Source organism: Boleophthalmus pectinirostris, unplaced genomic scaffold (assembly GCF_026225935.1).
Source record: "Boleophthalmus pectinirostris isolate CB_2022bp ecotype Guang Dong unplaced genomic scaffold, ASM2622593v1 HiC_scaffold_1, whole genome shotgun sequence".
Lineage (NCBI taxonomy): Eukaryota > Metazoa > Chordata > Actinopteri > Gobiiformes > Gobiidae > Boleophthalmus > Boleophthalmus pectinirostris.
The window spans coordinates 35,005,783-35,028,477 of record NW_026570970.1 but is presented as its reverse complement, the minus strand read 5'-3'; the positions used below and the strand labels follow the sequence as shown (position 1 = coordinate 35,028,477).

The window sequence follows — 22,695 nt, the reverse complement described above, 5'->3', positions numbered from 1 at the left end:
CTTAGTGCCTGATTGAAAGAAAAAAGTTGCCATTTTTCCATATATATTTTTTATTATTAAATTATTCCCCATCTAGTCCATTCACTCCTTGATTTTCTTCACGTTGTCTATCGCCCCCTGAGGGTCAGCTTTATGCAGTAGAAAGTGTCCTTGGACTTGTGCGGCGCTGATCTCCGGGTGGACACTAAGGGCGTCTTGCGCAAATCTGTCCCCGTCGGAGAGAGGCGACTCTGGGTAGAAGCGGCCAAACATCTGGGTCAGCTGGTAGTGGGAGCAGTGTCCGATGTACTGTTTTAAATCCACGCGACCGGGCCGAATCAGAGCCGCATCCAATCTGCAAAAAATATCCAAATTAGCAATCTACGACAGACTTTTATGTGATAAAGTAAAGTTTTGTCTTGGCTAGTGTGTCACAGTACTAAAAATTCAGTACTAAGGAAGAGACTTAATACTCAAGACCAAATGATACCAGAATAATAATAATATAAAAAAACACACTCTTTCTTTAGACAATAGAATGTGATTTTTAACATTAAGAGGTAGTCCTTTCTTTTCTATTCCCATGTGATCTTATATCTGGGTGTATACTAACTAGTATATGTGCTCTTATACTTTAATTTCTGTTCTTTGAATGTGACTTTTTATAGTGTCGATACCTGCTCAAATGAGAATCTAGTTTTGACACTAGTTTTAGTATCGGTTACCAGATTTTTGATACTTTTGACCAGACTGAGCCATGACCCTCAGGGGGGTCGCCTTGTCATGAACTGCATGTAGATCTGCAATATACAGGGCTACATTTAATGTCCAAACAGGCTGCTACTGCTACTACTGCTGCTACTGCTACTGCTACTACTACTACTACTACTACTACTACTAGTGGATACTTTTTTATTGTTGGTTCAATAACTGTTTGTCATTGTTTAAAACTTGAGTAATACTAATTGTTCAGAGAGACACGATCCCTCAGTCAACAATAAAATACCCTCGTTATTGTTCAATAATGGTCAAATCCACCTTTATTTTGTGATTTATGAATAATGTGTCTATTGACTTGGGTCACGAAGGTTTGTGACTTTTAAAATATGGGCCCCCAGAAAAAAAGTTTGGGAAACACTGCTTTTGATGACTTTTGACTAGTCTTGGCCCTTTACATATACTGTATAAGCAACTCTTCTTGTCAAAATAAGTCTGCTGTGTTTAGTATGTGCATCTAATTATAAACCGTTTAATTGGCCGTACTTATAAAGTACTTATAAATTCATTGTGATGAATAATAAAAGCAATTGGGTATAACAGGCAATTTAATGACAATATTATTAACTATGATTATAATGCAAATGTAATAGAGATCCCAGAAAATGTGTAGTTTAGTCGATTCATTGGTTGATGGTTTCTTAGGAAATAAATAATTTTATTTAGATTTTAAGGATTTATATGGGACAACAGCAGAAAAGAGAAGTTAAAGTGTGTGTGATTTAGCTGCAGATTTTGTATTTTTTTGGTATTGGTATATGTAAAAAGTCAAATTAAAGTATTGAATCACAAGTTTAATAGTCTTTATATAAATATATTGCTTCCTTGTTAATTTTTCTGCATAAATGGTAGTTCTTGCATGAGCTCCCCTGCAGGTGTAGTTTTATCAGTGCAGTCTGGGTCACATACACAGATCTCCAGCACACGTCTTGAGTCTTTAGTTTCGAATGTCTTCAGTCGAATACAGCCCTATGCAATTCAGAGTATAGGTACTGCAGCCCGGAGTAATATTTGACATAAATTGTACCTTTCTATGTAGTTGGTGGTCATAAAGACGATCCGGGCCTCAGATGAAGCCACTCCATCCAAAGAATTTAACAGGCCACTGAATGTGAGCCGGCCCATGCCCTGGAACGCCAAAGGGTCTGAGGAGGAGAAAACCTGGGTCAGTCTGTGGGTCAGTCTGTGGTTTAAGTCCTTGGTTTAGCCCTGGTTTAGCCCTGGTTTAGCCCTGGTTTAGCCCTGGTTTAGTCCTGGTTTAGTCCTGGTTTAGTCCTGGTTTAGCCCTGGTTTAGCCCTGGTTTAGCCCTGGTTTAGCCCTGGTTTAGCCCTGGCTTTAGGGCAGCTCGATTATAGAAAAAAATCACTATCATGATTATTTTGGTCACTATTGAAATCACAGTTATTCAAACGATTACTTTGTAGTTACACGATGCATTTATTCAGCAATTCTCTCTCTTTGTTATTGATAAATTGTAAAAAAAAAAGTTCAAATTGAAAATTAATATAGGTTACAAATACGTACCTTAGAGCAGTTTTGCAATGTATAAAACAAAATTAATAAAATATACTTTGAACATGAAATAAGGTATAGAAAAGCATAAACGTATCCAAAATAAACTATATATCCAGCTGTTCTACAATCTCTATATTTAAAAAATAAAATAAATATACTCATTTATATAAAAAATATCCCAAAACACTTTGTTAAGCTTTAAATCATTTCAACTCAATTATATGAGTTTGGAGATCATTTGACACGCAAATCGAAATCACGATCAAAATTCAATTAATCGCACAGATTTGCCTGGTTTAGTCCTGGTTTAGACCCTGGTTTAAGTCCCCGGTTTAAGTCCCCGGTTTCAGTCCCCGGTTTCAGTCCCCGGTTTCAGGCCCCGGTTTCAGGCCCCGGTTTCAGGCCCCGGTTTCAGGCCCCAGTTTCAGGCCCCAGTTTCAGGCCCCGGTATCAGGCCCCGGTTTAAGGCCTCGGTTTAAGTCCTGGTTCATCACCGTTAATGTCTTCCAATAGGATGATACTGGTTTAGTGTTTCTGTCCTGGTTCCTAGTTTGGTTCAATTATAGTCCCGGGTTCATTCCCCCCTTCAGTCCAGTGGTTCAGTCCAATGGTTCAGTCCAATGGTTCAGTCCAATGGTTCAGTCCAATGGTTCAGTCCAATGGTTCAGTCCAGTGGTTCAGTCCAGTGGTTCAGTCCAGTGGTTCAGTCCAGTGGTTCAGTCCAGTGGTTCAGTCCTGATACTCACTCTCTGTAGGCAGTAGCTCTCTGCTCACAAACGCTGCGTCCACGTCCTCCAGTAGGATGATACTTTGCTGTGGGGCTACGCTCAGGAGATGGTTCACTCTGTCGTCTGAGAGGGTCCTGTCACTCAAACTCATCAGGCAAATGCTGTATCCGAGCTCACCGGCCAGAGCTGTGCTGCCAGGCACAAGGAAACAACCGAAATGTCAACAAAAACACAAGACGGACACTCTGTTTGTGTGTGTGCGCAATGTTTTCATATACATTTTTGTGTATATCTTCATAATAGGGCTGCCAGATTAATCGCAATTGAATCGAAATTTGAATGAATATAATTAGCAAGGTAGGTTCCATAGTGGCCCATGGGTGTATACTAGTCTATCTGCTCTTATACTTAATTTCCGTGCTGTCAATGAGACTTTTTTAGTATTGACACTTGCTCAGATGAGTATCTACTTACAGTACTAGTTTTAGTATCGATTAGTATCTGATTTTCGATATTTTGACAACCCAACATGTTCTGAAATGTGATTCTTAGTTTGTCAGTTCATGTTTCAGACTTTCTGTCAAACAATTCCTGTTATTAAGACATAAATAGCAATTGTAATGCTTAGAAAAATCACAATTCGATATGTTTCCCAAACCATTCACCCCAAATTCGATGTCAATGAATTACAAAAGGTGATATCTGTAACCTGTACTTCTAACCTGGAACCTGGAAGAAGAAGGTCATTCATCTTTTTAGTTTAATTAAAAGGATTAAATTTCAGCATGTACAATGTATATTTTGGTAAATAATCAGCGTAACAATTGTTATCAGTAAAAAACTGTATTTGTTTGGACAAGTTTACTGCATAAATGAAGGCAAAAAGGTAATGTTTATGATTTTGTAAGATGTGTACTTGTCTTACTGTGAAGCTCCTGTATGAAGAGCCTTAAATCTGTTTGTCCAGCACATCAAATATAATATTATAAAACATAATCTAAAATAGAATACTCACATGAAGCTGCTCTTTCCACAGCCAGGAGGACCATACAGGAGATAGCCTCTTCTGTACGGGATACCTAAGGGCACACAGGCAAGATTATGGTCAATGTTAAATTAAAAACCTGGACCAAACCAGGACCAAACCTGGACCAAACCTGGACCAAACCTGGACCAAACCAGGACCAAACCAGGACCAAACCATACCTCTGTCTGTGTACCATCGTGGGTTTCCAATGAACTCCTTCACATCGTGTACGATGCGGTCAGCCACTCCTTCCTCCAGAACCACGGAGCTCAGGGGTCTGCGGCGCCGAGGGAACCCAAACGGCCTCCACTCTCCTCCCATCGCTGTGTACATCACCGTCCGGCCCTCCTCCTGCTTCAGAGCTAACTCCCGAGCTACAGACATATGGACAAAAGCTTTTTTTAACATCACAGTTCTGATAATTAAGGAATGCACCATTAGCAATACTGGTATCAAATATCGGCACTGATACTGAAAAAAAAAAAAAAAAAAAAAGTGCTAGATCAGGTATCGGTTTCATGATGTTGGTTCAGCCGATATCCTGGTTGTGCATTTAACTGGATCTAATAAGATATCAAGTTAAATTACAGGCTGATTTTGGCCTAGTCTCATAATGTGTCAACTTTTATTCATACAAAACTGTTCAGTAGTGATCTGAAGGATGAATAAGATCTACTGTGTAATAATAATAATAATCCATCCATTATATAGTGCTTTTCTGGACACTCAAATAGACTTTACAGAGCATGATTCATTCACTCCATACCCAGTGTAATACATAAACTGTGGTTTAAAGAAATAAGCACCATTTTCCATCCATGCCCTGGTGTTGGTTAATATCAGGTATCGGCAGATATTTAAAGTCAAAGTATCGATAACGGAACTGAAAAATCTGGATGGGAGCATTTGTGTTTCATTGCACCACTCTAGATAGGATTTAGTTTGTCTGTTTTTTGTGTATGTCCTTTGAATACACCAGAATTTGTGCATTATTTAATGTTTCATCCTTCGAAACCTGGCTCACACACTGAGCACATTTTGAAAGTTTTTGTTTTTTGTGCTCAGTTTTTAACATCCTGTCATGGGATTTTAACCAACTAAGAACTACTTCTACTTCAGTAATACTATTTTGAAGTAATGATGAGTACAATTCATAGTTACTCTACCCACCACCTCTGCTTGTATCACAGTACAGTGTATATATACTGTATCTAAAGTGTGTACCTTCTTGGAGGATGTTGAAGAATATTTGTCGGTCTCGTCCCAAAGCGGTGAAGGTGACAGACTCCCAGGGAGTGCCTGTGTGCAGGTCCACCATCTGCTTCTCCCTGGTCCTCTCCACTCGGATCCACTTCCTGCCATACCTGAAACATTAAAAATGTACAAGAATTACAGATTACTGAACAATTATAATAATTGAACATAGTAGTACTACATCACATTCCATTATGCAATAAAGGACTTTCAATACACCTTGTCAGTGTTCCCCGGATGTTTTTGCTTACAAGTACACCTCCTTTTTTAAAGTCAGTTTTGGTCTCTTCAGTATGTAGTAATAATCACATCCTTCAATACTACTGGACATTTTTACAGTCTTTATATGAAATTTTAGCACTCATGTCCTTTGATGTTTATAACGTGACTATGTAAATGATGCATTTATTTTCTTGGCACAAACTCAAAATAAAGAAATCAAAAACTTTACATGACTTAATTTTTATACACTTTTCACTCATTTGTTGGGTGTAAAGTAAAACTCTGTCACAGCTGAGAGATACACTTCCGATCAAATGTTTTAGAACACCCTAATTTTTCCAGTTATTTATTGCAATTCAAGTCATGCAAGTCCAATGAGGAGCTTGAAATGGAACAAGACAACAGACAGTGGTTAGAAAAAGATAAAAGAACAAAAGTCCAAGCTCTGCCAAAACTACCTCAGGAAAACAGAACAAGATGTTAAACTTGAAAACATGGAGTATCCAGACGTAAGCCCCATCAAGTGTGCCGCGCATTTATGGGAACTTCTGCAACAGACTTGGAAAGAACCTTCTGAAGAATATTTGATTTCTGTTGTACAAAGAATGCCACAAGTGTGTTCAGCTGTTCTATCTGCCAAAGGTGGACACTTTCATGAATCAAAATATTGGAATATGTTTTGGTCAACAGTAAACAGTAAAAAACTGGAAAAAGTGTGGTGTTCTAAAACTTTTGATTGGTAGTGTAGCTGGAATGAAAAGTGTGTGTGCGTGTGTGTGTTTTTTTTTTCACATGAATAGTTTGGTTGTTTAAAACCATAATCATAATTTAAAATATATTTTCACAGGGAAAAAATTAACAATACATCTATTACCAATAAAAACACTTTAAATTGAAAATGCAAGACATTTAATTTTAATGCCATACTGTGGAATATTCCGGACAAAGTAATAACAGTGGGACAAGCAGGTGGCAGACCCTCCATCAGAAAACTTGCATAGTGCACCTTTAAGTGTGAAAACAGTGGTCAGTAGTGTTTTCACGATACAAAAATTTCAACTAGATTCGATACTAAGGAATAAACTTGACATTGAATTTCAACACTGAATTGTAGTACTTTTTTTCCCCATTCCCATGTGGTCTTATATATGTGTAATCCCTCAGTGGTCCAGGTATTTTCCATAGTGGTCCATGGGTGTACTGTATACTAGTTTGTGTGCTCTTATACTTGTTCTGATACAACTCAAGATTGTTCTAAAGCTATTCAGGAAAGGTTCATTTCTGGTCCAGTGAATGGGACTTTAATAGTATCAATACTTGTTCAAATGAGTATACAGTATTTTTACTAGTTTTAGTATCAATTAGTACCTGATTTTCAATACTTTTGGCAACACTAATGACCACAAAAATCAGAACCCCATTACCAGACCTATAATAGGTGTGTATTTACAGCAGAAATTTGATGTGAGAAATTTGATCACCAGTAACACCTATGACATTCAGTAGTTACTGAGTAACTGTTGTATTTGAAAGATAAAGTACTATGCAATTTAAAATCGCTCATATTCTTTTCCTTTTTTGTGTCTTACTGACCAGATGATGTGGTTCCCGGGGCTGGGGTGAAAGTCGAACTGCGTGTGCACCCGTCCGCTCTCATGGGCCTGATAGGACGTCTCTACGCTAAGGTGCTGGGTGTGGCGTGCGTGTTTGGTGATCCAGCTCAGAAGCCAGTGGTAGCTCTTATCTCGACTGGGGACCTCCAACGTGATCATGTAATACCTGCGGAAAAACACCATCCCCACCTGGACACGACAAGTATGAAGTCAAGATTCAGCATCACATTTTCCGTCATTTTAATACACAAATAAAATCATATTGTTTCGCAGAACTCCTCAAAATCAGCATAAAAACATGTCAGTAAATACAGACACAGCACTGCCTCTAACCTAAACACACACAGACACACTAGATTTACTGTCCATCCACTATCGCAGTAGTCATAATAGTACAAATATAAAATGTAAGTGCGGACTGAATGCCTGAATGACTTCGAGGTACAGAGGCAACTGGGTATATTCTGAAAAGTGTGATGAAGATGTAACACATTTGAATAGCAAGTAAAAGAGATCTGCAAAAAAAAAAAAAAAAAGGCCATAAGATGACATGATATCAAACTTTAGTACAACAAAGTAGATCACCACTCCTCAAGTTTGTGACTAGATTTATCAAATCAAAACTTAAAGTAAAATTAGAGTTAAACTTAGAGACTTAGAGACACTTAAAGTGACGTAGAGATAAATAACAACTTTACATTTGTTTTTTCATTGTTGGTGTACAGACTGAACTGATATTAACAATTTTGCTTCTTATGGTTCTCAAGATTATTCTTTTTCTTTTTTAGTCCTTACAATAAAATTTGTGATCTGAAGCGTACATTTTGAGTCCTTGTGTACATTAAGTTTAGTTCCCATTTTGATGTGGTGATTGTACGATTGTGAATGCACCCTCAGTTTTCAGATGGAATTAGCTGTAGTGTTGAATTGATATGCTCTTAGGTAAAATGTCCACATTAGTATGCAGATTGGATTGTGTGGTTGGAGAAACAGCCTGCAAATGATTACCACTAACAGTGGAAGACTGGTTCCATCTGAAACATGGACATCTGCACATATGAAACAATCCTTATTTTTGGAGTATAAAGGCTGCATTTGTAAGTAAGTGTGTACTATGAGGATATCAATCTAAAAAACAAAAATCATCACCCCCACCTGAGCTCCTTTACGAGCCAGAGCCAGCGCAGTGCCGACTCCTACCAACCCGAATCCAGCTCCAAAGTATGGGTTATCCTTCAAGCCATCCAGAAAGTCCGACATAGGCATGGTGCTGCGGTGTTAATTACGCAATAACCTAAAAGTAATTTAATTAATTACAATGTTTATAACAAATTGGCCTTTTCATGGTTTCATACGGCAGATGACACCATGTGATTTGTCCTTAAAAGAAAGATACAAGTCCTCAATGTTGTCATCTATTCCCAATATCTTCAGGTAATACGAGGCCACAAATCTGCTAATATAACGTTTCCTTTCGCTCAATTTAATCTCAGTCTGGTCAAAATGCTCTTGCGAATCCACCCTCAGTCGTAGCGCAGTAATTCAGTAATCAAAAGTCATTAAATTGTATTTCATCTCCAGTTTCTGAATGAATCGCAAAAGTCATGTGCAACATCCGCGCATCCGCGACCTCTGTTCCACTTCCGGTGTCGAACCAAAATCAAACCGGCTTCGCTTTTTTCCAAACATTAGTTCCGTTCTGTTTTGACTAAATTCAAAACAAACTTTAAAACGACAATTTGTCGTAACTACTAATAGATTAAAATAATTTGTCGTATTGTGTAAATTTACATACAATTTTCATTGGCTAAAGTTTATAATAGCGGCAGAATTTAGACTCAAGCTACCAGGCTAAGTGTGGCTAATGCTAACATAAACAACAGCATTGAAGAAGCAGCAGTGAAGAAGAGGAGGCTATGCAACAGTATCTCTAAAAACAGGGGTAAATCTTATTTTTATTTCGTATACTACATAATCAATATGGTAAATAATGATAATAGATTGTAAATGTCTTAAATTATTCCACAGATTATTTGTTTTTTTGTGTTATTGTAGTTCTTATAACCAAATACTTAAGTAGCAAAAGTAGGAAGGACATTTTCTATTAATTGAAAAATGTGTTTTAATTAATTAAAATTCACAAAGTAGGAACTTGCTTTGGCGTTATAGAGCATTATGCAGCATTAAACAAAGAATAATAATAAAACTATAATCAAATAAAATAGGGGCATGCAATGAAATAAGGTAAATAACAAATAGACTTTGATTTACAAGTACAAAATATACAGTATGGGAAGAAGCACATTGCAAATGGGTTAATTACAGTTGTTTATTGTTACAGTAACTGGTGTTATAAATATGATATTGTGTCTTTGGGCAAGACACTTCTCTCAACTTGCCTGTGTAACTGGTGATGGTCACAGAGTTTACCAATAAAAAATGGAAGAAGTCTCCATCTCTCAGCATGAGTTCTGAAGATTTGGTATTTTTTGGTACATGTAAAAACTAAAAGCAGCACATGATTCTCAATTCATGATTCAGGTTATGTTGAGTCTGTTTTACATAAATATATTGTTTCCTAGTACATTTTTCTGCATAAATAGTTATTTTTGCATGAACTTCCCCTGCAGGTGTAGTCTTATGAGTGCAGTTTGGGTCAGTACACAGAGACTTGTAATAGTTTTTAAAGCTTTTGCTACGCACTCTTTATGTTGTAAATATGTTGATATGTCAATATCTGTTTGATGTATTTTAGCTTATTTTACTTTTATGTAAATTAAGTAAGTTCATTTGTACTCACTTTGTACTCACTTTGTTTTTCAGTCACTATGGACGACGTGGAGCCTAACCGTGGTTCAGAGGAGCAAACAGATTCATTGCACAACCAAAATAATGAGACTGAAAATTTTAAGTCTTCCAATAAAGATGGAAAGAATAAAAATCTGTCAACGAAAGGTGTGAAAAGAGGACGAAAACCAGAAAAAAAAGACAAGCCTCCAGCAATAGATAATGGTCATTTGCTGAAAAGTAAGTAAAATATTGCAGTATTCAGTCTGGACTGAAATTGAATACAATTTTTCTTGGTGATTTACTGGCATGTGCTAGAATGGTTCTTACCTTATTAGATATATATTTTGGTTTTTAATATCAAACATAAATGCTGCAGAAAAAAAAAAGTTTATCTAGCAGTTCAATTCAAAAGTGCTTCAATAAACACACCGCACACAAGATGAAACACTGATATATTATTATACATATTATCCATACGAGAGACCAAGATTTTCAAGATTTTATTATAACCATTAAAACAAGTAACATTTAAAGCCACAGTTGGATAAGACAGATATGCCCATACTGAAAAAACAAGCTAATTGGTCAAAATCTTCTAAAGGACTGTACAATTTTATTGAAATGCCGTTATTTTTAATCGTCAATGATCTGTTTTCGTCACTTCTGCTCTCAATTCTATTCAAAATGACCAGTTACAGAAAAAGAGAACCAATTACCTAAACTAGAAGGACCACAAATACTGCAATTAGTGCTGTCATGCGATTAAAAAAATTGAGAGATTAATTAATTATGATCTGTAATTAATTAACCTAATTAATCTCATTTTAATCTCACCTAAAATTGCTGAGAAAAGCCTTCAATTTGAGGTATTTTCATTTAAATTCATTATTACATTATTGTGGCAGCAAAAGTGACTTTATAAAGTCATTTATTGTTCAACAAATCAATTCAATTTGGCTGTTGAGCCCAAGTCTCCATGAATAAGAAAACTGTTTGTTGTAAAGTAGCAAAGACGAGGAAATCTGAACATAATAACTTTTGTCTACTTAAAGACAATAAAAAGTCCAGTCTTTCCTTACCCATGTTAAAAATATTATTGATAGAGAAATGCTTTATATATGAGATCACTGGTTTTAGTCCTTGTTTTAGTCCTGGTTTAGACCTGGTTTAGACCTGCTTTAGTCCTACTTTAGTCCTAGTTTAGTCCTGGAAAGGGTTAGTCCTGGTTTTAGTGCTGGTGTTAGTTCTGGTTTAGTCCTGGTTTAGACCTGGTTTAGTCCTGGTTTAGACCTGGTTTTAGTTCTGGTTTTAGTTCTAGTTTAGACCTGGTTTAGTCCTGGACTGGATTAGTCCTGGTTTTAGTCTTGGTGTTAGTTCTGGATTAGAGGCGCACAGGAGGAAGCGCGGTTTACGCAGTTTAGCGAGAAAACACGATCCACACGCGGCTCACGGGAGCACGTGTCACGGTGTCCACGCAGTAACTACGGAAGGAAACATGGTCCGCGCGTTCTCAGGTTAATGACGATGATGAAGGTGTGTGTTTGTTTGTGTGTGTTTGTGTTTGTGTGTGTTTCTGTTTGTGTGCGTGTCCCCTCATGTGGCAGGTCACTATAGGACAGTAGTGCAGACATCATGAGCCTATGCAGGTTGTTTTCACCAGTGACATTTAAATTGTAGGCGTATATTTGTTATTTTCTTTTATATTTCACGTCGGGAGAATAATTTCCAAGACACGAATGCGTTTTTACCTGTGCATTGCTGACTCTGTTCTACTGGCTCTTCGACCTCGTCCATTGTGCGACTGACGCCGCGAGTGGAATTACCGAAATAAAAAAATGTATAAATGTGTTTTTTGTGTGTGTGTGTTGTTGTCCCAACAACACATAAAAACTGGTTTAATAATAAAGCAACTCGCATACAGAAACAGTAAAGTTAGAGATTAAAAATGAGATTAACGCGATTAAAAAACATAACGCGCTAAATATGACTGTAATTAATTAATCGCAATTAACGCGATAATTTGACTCCCCTAACTGCAATGTCATATAATGTAATGTAAAATCCTATTTACTGTACAACTTTTCTTGTGGATTGTCTGTCACGTGCTTGTATCCATGGAGATGTCATCTGGAATGTTCCACTGTTTGCCATTACATTTGTCTATCTTGCGTTTAGTAAATTACGGCTGTTCTTATTGCTAAAAAAGACCATGAAAAACATACATTCTCATGTGTTCCATAGATCTGACTTGTAACTTGGCCTGGTGGCATCATCTGCTTGGCTTGAATATAGAAACATTGAGTGCATTACTGTGGAACATTCTAGACAAAGCAATAAGATATTCATAAAGACAAACTGGTGACAGACTTTCCAACACAATATTTACATAGTGGACCACAAAGTAGAATGACCACAAATATTATTGCATTTGTGGTCAATATTTATCATAGTCTTACATCAGTTCAGTGGCAATTTGTGGGAAAAAAATGAGAAAAAAGTACACAAATACAGGGTTAGTAGTGCTGAGTTCTAAAACAGAATCCCTCTGTCTATCAGTAACTCGGAAAATTCCATCCAAAAGTTTTTTTTTAAACCCTCAAAAAACCTGTCTTTAATAAAATGAAGGTGTTATTTATTTTTATTAATCTAGTCATAACTATGGTGCAATTTAGACAAGTTTGAGAAATTGGAATTACCTATACATGCGTATGTCATATAAATTACAAAACTTGAAATGACTGCCCAAGATTTTTTCGTAAAATCTTAAATATAATGATGTTCAATTTTTATTTTATTTTAGCTTACCTGCCCGACACCTCCACCGCCCAGATTTTCCGCACCCACCGCTGCCCCAGTTGTCACCGCTGCTTCAAGATGAGCGCTCACCTCAAACAACATCTAAAACTTCACTCCCCGGACCCAGAACTCCAGTGTCCCACCTGTAAACGCCATTTCACCAGCAAAAGCAAACTGCGTGTTCACCAGCTTCGAGAGGCCGGTTTAAAATCCCACCAGTGCCACTTGTGCCCATACTCAGCCGTGGAACGCAATTCACTTCGCCGCCATCTTGTCTCGGTTCACGCAGATAAAACAGAAGACGGTCCAGAGTTGAATTTTGCGTGTCCAGTTTGTAATGAATGTTTTCGTCAAAGCAAATTACTAAAAAATCACATGAAGTCTCACAATGTAGCGAAAAACAGCACACAGCATTTTTGCATTGAAGAAGGCTGTTCATTTAATAGCACTTTATTACATTTGATTCAACATATCACGGAAACGCATAATTTCACTCCGATTGAATGCCAGCATCACGCTTGTACGGCCATTTTTAGGACCAAAACACTGATGGAAGAGCATTTTAAGAATCACCAAGCTTACCACTGCACAGACTGTGACTTTGCCTGTTCAAATAAACGTATCTTTGCTCAGCATTGCAGACAGGGGCATGCTGGGGGAGAGGAGTTTTCTTGTGAATTTTGTGATTTTAAAACGTTTAATTCGGTGGCGTTTGAGAGACATGTCGGGCACTTTCACGCCGCGGAGAAGATCCACAAATGCTCCGAGTGCGAGTTCACCACAGCGCATAAGCGAGGACTGAAGAGGCACATGCTAACCCACACCGGTGAGATTTAAAGTGGAACTAAACACTAAATCCACATTTGTTTGCTGCATAAGTATGTAGATGGTGTTTGAATAACGTTATCTACTGTTTCTAGTCAATTTTTGTAAGTTTAGTGCAACAAGGTAAATCTGTGTGTGTGCTGCCCCCACTGGCCTGTGCAATTTAAAGTACTACATGACATCACACAGGACTTCCCTATTACAGCCAGGTGTTTCTGTTCACAAAAACAGACCCCACCCTCCTTCCCTCTCACTCACCCCTTTAGTCCTCCAGATCTCGCACTCCTCCCTCCTCACTGTCCCCTTTTGTCCCCCAGACCCCACCCCTCCTCGCCCCTTACTCCCCTTTAGTCCTCCAGACCCCGCCCCTCCTCCCTCCTCACTGTCCCCTTTAGTCCCCCAGACCCCACCCCTTCTTGCCCCTTACTCCCCTTTAGTCCTCCAGACCCCGCCTATTCTCCCCACCACTCACTCTCCCCTTTAGTCCTCCAGACCCCGCCACTCCTTCCCTTCTCTCTTCCCTTTAGTCCTCCAGACCCCGCCTATCCTCCCCACCACTCACTCTCCCCTTTAGTCCCCCAGACCCCACCCCTCCTCCCCCTCACTCTCCCATTTAGTTCTCCAGACCCCACCCCTCCCTCACTCTCCCCTTTAATTCTATCCTAATTTAAGACAAAATAAATCTCAGAATATATCATTATTTTTGTGTAAATATCTGCAGGGTTAAACTGTGTTTTTAATATACATATTTAATTATTTTATATATATAGGTGAGAAGTGTCACAAATGCAGCGTGTGTGAGTTCCGGTGCAGAGACCAGTCGTATCTGAGCAGACACATGCTCCGACACGGCCACAGTAAGAACCACATGTGCTCGGAGTGCGGCTACGTCACCAAGTGGAAGCACTACCTCACAGTGCACATGAGGAAGCACAGTGGAGACCTCAGGTACAGGAAATAACTCACACATTCTATTTATTATTATTTTTCCATGGATCTATAATAAGAACTGGATAAGACTTTCCCCCTCCATCTCCATGCTAGAATAGTGGCCACTCCAGGTACTGGCCCAGAAAGAATTCTCCCATAGAGCATAACGCATTTTTGAGGAAATCAAAGTGTCCCTGTTCAGCTGACAGAACCCACAGCTTTCACAAAGGTCCGATTTTGTAGGGATTCTAATGTGTTTTTGCAATATGAACTTTTACATTTTTAAAATCCTCAAAGCGCCTAAAAGTTAGCATTGTAAGATTTATCCCAGCACTGGTCTGAGCCATAGAACCATAATAAAATCTGGAAGATGAATCCCATACTGTTTTCAAAAAAATTTTCACTTCTGCATTTACTTCCTCAAAAGGGGCTAGCCTCCCACCCGTGTGACGTAGGTAACGTACACGGCATGGTGCGTTTTGACCAATCAGAGCGAGAGCTGCTAGCATGGGCTCAGAGCGGGGCTAGGTGAACTCTTACAAAGCTAAATTTTAGGCACTTTGAGCATTTAAAAATTTTAAAAGTTTATGTTGTGAAAATAGAAAAGAATCCGTACAAAATCCAACCTTTGTGAAAGTTGCTGATGCCCTGTCAGCTGAACACAGGCAGTTTGAATTCCCGCCCAAAAAATGCATTGTGCTTCTGTGGGAGAATTCTTTCTGGGCCCAAGCTCCCGGGAGCTGCAGTCAGGCAAGGCAAGGCAAGTTTATTTGTATAGCACAAATTGTACACAAAGTAATTCAAAGTGCTTTACAGAATAAGAAATACATTAAAATCATAATAAAAACAAATCAAAACATAAATAATCATGAAGATTAAAATTAAAAAAGAGAGACATAAATTGGAGAGAAGAGTGCGGAATGAAAACCTTTCAGTTATATGCACAGTTAAACAGAAATGTTTTGAGCCTGGATTTAAACAGCGTCACAGAAGAGTCTGTCTCACATGTTCAGACTCTTCCAGGTTTTAGCTGCATGAACCTGAAACGCTGACTCCCCTTGTTTAGTCCTGACTCTGGGCACCAGCAGGAGGCCGGTCCCTGAGGTCCTCAGAGTGCGAGATGGTTCATATGACACTAACATGTCACAGATGTACTTTGGTGCTCGGCCGTGGAGAGACTTGTACACAAGCAGAGCTGCTTTAAAGTCTATTCTCTGAGGTACAGGAGCCAGTGCAGAGACCTGAGCACACGACTTATGTGCTCGTACTTCCTAGTTCAAGTAAGGACCCAAGCTGCAGCTTTCTGGATGTTCTGCAGCGTCTCACAGCTCGTTTGGAGAGACCAGTGAGCAGACCATTACAGTATCTATCCTACTGGAGACAAACGCATGGATAAGTTTCTCCAAGTCTGATTTAGACAGTAAACCTTTGATTTTTGCTATGTTTTTTAGATGGTAAAAGGCTGCAGCTGTTATTGATTTGATGTGGCTGTTAAAGTTCAAGTCTGAGTCCATTATTACCCCTAGATTTCTTGCCTGATTTGAAGGTTTTAGAGAGAGAGACTGGAGGTGACTGCTGGCACTGTCCCTTTGTTTCTGTGGACCAAACACTATGACTTCAGTCTTGTCAGAGTTTAGCTGGAGAGAGTTGTTTTGCATCCACACACTGATCTGTTGGATGCAGTGACCAAGTGAGTCCACTGGTCCATAGTCTCCTGCTGCCAGAGAGACATAGATCTGAGTGTTATCTGCATAATTGTGGTATGTAATAGTACCTGGAGCGGCCAGCCACTAGTTGGTCTCGATTCGGGAAAGAGGGCAATGCTCTATCCATTTATTTTTATAAATCCATGGTCAGAGCCCACTAGTTCCACTCTAGCAACTCTCGCTCTGATTGGTCATTGACCATGCTGTGCACATTTCTGATGTCACACGATGAAGTGGCACTAGGCCAGCATTCAGGAAGTAGTGCAGAAGAAAAAATATTTTGGGCTTTTCACACCAATGAGCACAGGCCACTGAAAACAACATGACGCAATCTTTGGTTCATTTTCCAGATCTCATTATACTTCCATCATCTCACTATATACACCATATACTTGTATAATCCATATTTTCCATTTTTGTTTTGTAGGTACGAATGTGACCAGTGCAATTATCGCTGTCACAGAATGGACCAACTCAACAGCCACAAACTCCGGCACCAAGAAAAATCCCTCATCTGTGAAATCTGCGCTTATTCCTGCAAACGCAAATACGAACTACGCCAACACATGATTTCAAAACACTCTGAAAATGACCAACCCGCTGCCGTTTACAAGTGCAAGTTCTGCTCTTACTCCTCCTCATATCGGCAAGCCCTCAAAAACCACGAAAACTGCAAACATACCAAATCTAAGCAGTTCCAATGTGCACTATGTAGCTACACGTCATTTAGCGGCACCAGCTTATTTCTGCATAAACGGAAAACCCACGGATACGTACCAGGAGACAAGACCTGGCTGCAAAATTACGCTTTAAAAGAAAAAGAGAAACACATCACAGGAAATTTGGATGTTTTTTACAATAACGCGACGCCTCAGCAACTTATAGACGCCAGTGCTACAGAAATGAGTGGCACAGATGCTAACAAAACAAATGCTAAAGTTGACGGGATTAGAGATTTGAACGTTATAGCGCAAGAAGTAGCAAATAACGACAATTTTGAGAGTCCGAGTGAAGAGTATTGCACGCTTGTTTTAACCACGCTTCCGAGCATTGAGGAGCAAACTTCCACTCTGCAGGAAAATAGTCAGAATTCAATGTATGTAGCAGAAAATAATAACTTATCACCCAAAAACGCAAGCTTGATAACTAGCTTTAGCTCAGAAGACGAAGGAGACGCTAGTTTAGATGGTGAGCAAAATTATTCAGGCAAACCAAACCAAATTGAGGAGTTTGAAGAAATTGAAAAAAGTGTCGAAAGTCGTAGTGCGAAGTTACATCATGAAATTGCAGTGAAAGATTTGAAAGAATTAGAAAAGATACAAGCTAATGCTATGGTTTTGGAGGGCCACGTGGAGCTGTTAATGTTACCAACGCAAAAAAATAGCAAAGGGAGGGAGGTGAGGGATAGAAAAAAATTTAATTGTCAAGATTGTGGTGTAGAATTCAAGCTAAGACGAAATTTGGACAATCACTGCAAAAATAAATGCATTTCGAAGCAAAATTGTGAAATGAAAGCAAAATTGCAAATGAACAAATTGATTGAACAAGAAGTAGTAGAATTTCCTAGCAACGTTGAAACCAGGAATTTAGATTGGAATTTAAATTTGCAAAATAGCAACGAACCACAACTGGAAACTGCTAATATTTCTGCTAATCTAGATGAATTCAGTAAAACAAATCAAGACAGAAACAGCCAGTGTCCACAAGCTAAAACTGCAGACGCTGTAGCAGATAAAGATTGTCCTTACGCTAAAATTAACGACAAATTTGAATGTAAACAATGCAGGTTTTCAGCTATAAAAGTAGCCACAATTGAACGACACATAGCAACTTGTGTAACAAAATCTAGCGAGCAAAAGTCTCAGAAAATGCCAGAAAAAAATAAGTTTGAAGATCTCGAAGAAAGTAGCGAGAAAAGCAAATTGGAAAGACATGCAAAAACTGCGAACCTAAAAGCTTTTAATTGTAGCGGTTGCAAATTCGTTGCTAAATCCGTGCTATCTTTAAATCGTCATGAAGTTCTTGTTCATAAGAAAGTAGCAAGTAAATTTAACTGTAAATACTGTTCCTTTGGTTGCAAATTTGAACACCGCTTGCTGCAACACGTAGCAGTCAAACATAGCGCCAAAAACGCATTTCGGTGTCGATTTTGTAGCTTTACCACAAAACGAAAATACAGATTGGAAGAACACGAATCTAGACACACCGGTATTGGCCGCCATACCTGTGACATTTGCGATAACACGTTTGGATCTTTGAGCATATTACAAAAACATAAATCGCGACTTCACGATAAAAATCCCACGCATTTTTGCACGAATTGCGACTTTTCTAGTTTTTCCCAAGACGATATTAAACGGCATAATACGCGATGCCATTCGGGGGATATGAAATTCAACTGCCAAAAATGCGACGCAAAGTTTAGCTCGCAAATCTCGCTTACCAAACATTGCAAACGTGTCCATATGAGGAGATTTACGTGCAAGCAGTGCCAATACACATGTGGTAGCAGTGTTGAATTGAAAGCACACCAAGTTTGCAAGCATAAATTAGCAAAAGGGACGATTTTAAAGGAGATATCAACAGCTAAGGACTCAAAAGCTAAGCATACATGCCAACTGTGCCAATTCACCACCAAAACTAAAAAGCTACTTGCTCAACATTTGTCAGACGAGCATGAAAACGACGTGGACGGTGCGAAGTCGCTTAAATGTAGTCAGTGTGAGTTTGCCTGTAAGTTCCAGCTGGTTTTGGAGCAGCACTTGAGGAGTCACGGAGGGAAGCGTCTGTACAAATGCACTCACTGTGAATACTCGAGCAGAAACAAACAGAAGATGACATGGCACATCAGGACCCACACTGGAGACCGGCCGTACAGATGTGAGGAGTGCAGCTACGCGTGCTCTGACCCCTCCAGGCTCAAGGTAAGAGTGAAACATGTTTATTTATGCATAAAAATAAGGGAGACAAAGACATTTTAAATGGTGAACAAATTTATTCAGACCAAAGTTGTCTTTTTTTCTTAATGCCTTATACTTATAATGTGCTTTCACACACTTACAGATGGACAAAGTCTCTCAAAGCTCAATGTTGTCTTTAGCCATTCACTCCACTCTGTAGCCACAGCAGCCCAGGGGTAGACTGATGGAGGCAAGGCTGCCTCAATGACCAAAAGTCACTCACCACATTCACACTATGGGAAAAACGTCTTGTGCCTAAGGACACGGTGACAGAATGACAGACCCAATTACAAAGTGAAGGGCCACAGACTGGTGATCAATACAGTGAATCATTTAAAGCGCTGCATCTAACTTCGGTTTGTCTGGTCCATCACAGTTATTCAGGCTTGAGGTCTTTCTTATGAAATAATGTTTGTCATTGAGATTATGATGGTATATAGTCATCTATGACAATTCAGCATGAGGGCCAGCAAAAACTGGTCTGAAGGTCATGTTTGGCCCCCAGGCCATACTTTTACTGGATGGCACTTGGCCCTTGGCCCTGCCTTATCTCTTGTGGAGCAGATAGACTAAAGTGTAGTATTTCCTGTCTTTGCAGCAGCACATGCGGGTGCATCAGGAGGAAAGGAAATACTTGTGTCCTGAGTGCGGATACAAGTGTAAATGGGCCACGCAGCTCAAGTGTCACATGACCAAGCACACGGGTGAGTGACTTAAGTTTAGTTTACTCTAGTTTAGTTTAGAACACTAAAGTCACATGACTAAGCACACGGGTAAAGTCTCTTTAAAGCAAAAGTATGTAACTTCCTGGAGTCGACATGTCACCTGCCTCGTTCCATGGAAATAGAAAGTTAAACCATACTTCAGAACATTCTCCATGGAGATAGATGAGTTTTATGCCAGGAACATTTCAGTGGAAACAAGCAGGAGAAAGTCCTCCTTCATTACACATTAGAGTTAGGTTTGAGGGAAACCTGCTCACAGTAATGACACATTTAAAATAAGTTTGTATCTTTGTGCCGCCACTAAATCCAAAAGAACCAAACTAATATTTTCAAACTTGTTATGCAGTAAATATGTTGATTAGAGGTGAACCCATCATAATATCACCTGAAAAAATTATACGCTGTCCACAGATCTTAACAAGTGAATATCTCAGATTCAAAACTCTAACATGAGGGTTTTGTGTGTGACTCCAGGAGAGAAGCGCTTCGCCTGTGTGGACTGTGAGTACCGCTCCAACCGCGCTGACGCCCTCCGCTCTCACCGGGACACCCAGCACAGCTCCACGCGCCCGTTCATCTGTGAAAAGTGCGGCAAATCCTTCAAAACCAACTTCATCCTCAAATCTCACCAACAGCAGCACAGTGACGGGCGGCCCTTCACGTGTGGCCTCTGTCAGAAAAGCTTCAAATGGCCCGCCGGCTTGCGACATCACTTCCTCTCCCACACCAAGCAGACGCCATTTTGTTGTCGACTTTGTTCGTACAGGGCCAAGCAGAGGTTCCAGGTGGTGCGGCATTTAAAGAAACACCATCCAGGAGTAACAGTGGAGGAGGGAGTGGAGAGGGATGGGGAGATAGGAGGTTTGACCATAAAAGAGGCACTGGAGGGCACTACGGAGAAAAAGTGATGCACCTGTACTTCTAGGAGTGGACGATATGGACAAAAATTAAGATCATGATATTTTGAGTGTCCTTAATGATAATAAAAGATGTGTTTTAACATTTCCTTAGGCATATTACTAGGCCTGTAACAATAACAGATTTTGCTGGACGATTAACGATAATATTGATATTTTGAGATCATTTTCAACTAATATAATGACAATGAAATAAAAATGCAAATACACCCTTTCAAAGATCAATAAACTTGACTTTCTAAAGAACATTTAACCCAGGAACTGCAAGACAACCAAAAACAATAGGCCTAAATAAAATAGACTTGTTAACATTGGAAAAGGGTAATGTAGGCTTAAACAGCAAGGTCTTGTTAACAAAAAATGCACTTAAATAAACCATTGTTGAACCAAATACAACCAAAACAATAAATAAAATTGATTATTAAGTCTGTAACAAAATTGTCCCTCTCTGTGGCTGCTGCTGTGATCCTTGGCATTTTGGTCTTGAAGTGTTTGTATTAATTGATGTTATTATAGAGGCTGGCTCCTCGCATAGTCCAGTTTTTATACAGGGATTACCATGATGTGCTCTGCTGCACATGTCTCCTGCAGAAAGAGCATCTGTCATGTCTATTATTGTGTCGGTGTTAGGGATGGGCATGATTAGTCGATTAATCAATAACTGATCATTAAGAATTTCATCAATTACATTCATTTTAATCGACAAACCGAATGTAGGTTGCTGGGCGTGGCGTGACCAAACAAGGGGCCGTACATGTGTCTGTACTCAGAAGGAGCGAGCAGCCACAGTCGGTCAGTCTGCAACGTGTCGAAGTGTAAATGCGTATTTAACTATGGCTTGTACAAGAAATTCCACACTTTCCGTTGCGTTCGGGACAAGTGTGAGGCCATGTGCACAGTGTACAAAGCAGCACATATGTTTCGGTGTCCAGTGGGAAAATGTTTTGCCAGGTGAGAGTAGCGCAATGTCGATGACGAGTCCCCACCTCTCACCCCCCGTACGGTGTCCTGGTTGTGACAAACGCAAATATGGTCACACTAACCTGTATTCCACTGATTCGTGTGGCATCAGCGCACAAGAGCTGTTTTTTTTTCTTCGCTTAATTTATGCAAATTAGCCATGTGGTTTTAAGTTTCGTTTCTGTGAGAGTTGCGCAAAACTGCACAAACACATTATAATGTCAAACGGGCTGATGTGGCTCTAGAGTGGTTACGGTTTATATGTCATAAAGTTGAATTTATTTATGCAGATTAGTAGTGCTGATAGTAATAATAATGATGATAAATTTTAATATAAAAAACGTTAATGATTAATCGATAATCGATCGTTAATTCTCCCGACGATCGATTAAGAAAATTTAATCGAATGCCCATCTGGAGACGCTGCTATGCTCAGCAGCGCAGAAAATTACCAATATTTTAATAGAAAATATAATTAAAATATTTTAGTAGAAAATCACCCAAGGGCCACATTAAAAGTCTTGGAGGGCCGGATCTGGCCCCCGGGCCTTATGTTTGACACCTGTGGTCTATACAGTCTAAGCTGACATATTCTTTCAAGCTTCATTATGCTAAAGAAAAGAGAAGAGTCAGAGAGCGATAGAAGCATTTTGACATTCTTTGGTAGAGAGAGAGAGAGACGAAGAAAACAAACAAGCATGCAAGTAGAAATGATCATGTCTGGAAAAGTTATCGAGCTTGTTAAAAGATATTCGTATCGTACGATTAATTGATTTATTGATTATCGTTACAGGCCTACATATTACTGAAAGGTAATACTCAACCTGTGTCTTCAGATCCTTAACCTGGTGCTGGGGTTTAGGTAGTGACCATTCAAATCAGAGACAGGCATTTTAGGTTTAAACCAACAGGATTTCATTGAAACTGCAAAACAAACTCATGTGAGAGTCATCCTACTTTCAGACTGGAT

The 22,695-nt window shown here is 39.2% G+C and overlaps 2 protein-coding genes across 2 annotated transcripts; one reads left to right on the top strand and one right to left on the bottom strand.

The window, feature by feature from the left end:
* Positions 1-35: 35 nt before the first annotated feature.
* LOC110171371 (mitochondrial chaperone BCS1) lies at positions 36-8,775 on the bottom strand. Its single transcript, XM_020937076.2, has 8 exons — positions 8,272-8,775; positions 7,097-7,305; positions 5,252-5,391; positions 4,207-4,401; positions 4,016-4,079; positions 3,019-3,191; positions 1,784-1,901; positions 36-334 (listed from the first exon to the last, which is right to left on the bottom strand). Exons 1-8 carry the CDS (start codon positions 8,380-8,382, stop codon positions 82-84), a joined length of 1,263 nt encoding a protein of 420 aa, XP_020792735.1. The 5' UTR covers positions 8,383-8,775; the 3' UTR covers positions 36-81.
* On the top strand, positions 8,773-21,197 carry znf142 (zinc finger protein 142). Its single transcript, XM_055163094.1, has 7 exons — positions 8,773-9,058; positions 9,940-10,143; positions 12,707-13,528; positions 14,298-14,475; positions 16,591-19,087; positions 19,722-19,827; positions 20,323-21,197. The coding sequence occupies exons 2-7, from the start codon at positions 9,945-9,947 to the stop codon at positions 20,754-20,756; spliced, it is 4,236 nt and encodes a 1,411-aa protein (XP_055019069.1). The 5' UTR covers positions 8,773-9,058; positions 9,940-9,944; the 3' UTR covers positions 20,757-21,197.
* Positions 21,198-22,695: the final 1,498 nt, after the last annotated feature.

Coding starts and splice junctions, on each gene's coding strand:
- LOC110171371 (XM_020937076.2), bottom strand. CDS start 8,382: ATGCCTATGTCGGACTTTCTGGATGGCTTGAAGGATAACCCATACTTT. Junction 5,392..7,096: donor CCCGGGAACCACATCATCTG/GTCAGTAAGACA, acceptor TTAATGTTTCAG/GTATGGCAGGAAGTGGATCC. Junction 4,080..4,206: donor ACGATGGTACACAGACAGAG/GTATGGTTTGGT, acceptor GTGTGCCCTTAG/GTATCCCGTACAGAAGAGGC.
- znf142 (XM_055163094.1), top strand. CDS start 9,945: ATGGACGACGTGGAGCCTAACCGTGGTTCAGAGGAGCAAACAGATTCA. Junction 19,088..19,721: donor CTGACCCCTCCAGGCTCAAG/GTAAGAGTGAAA, acceptor CTGTCTTTGCAG/CAGCACATGCGGGTGCATCA. Junction 19,828..20,322: donor TCACATGACCAAGCACACGG/GTGAGTGACTTA, acceptor GTGTGACTCCAG/GAGAGAAGCGCTTCGCCTGT.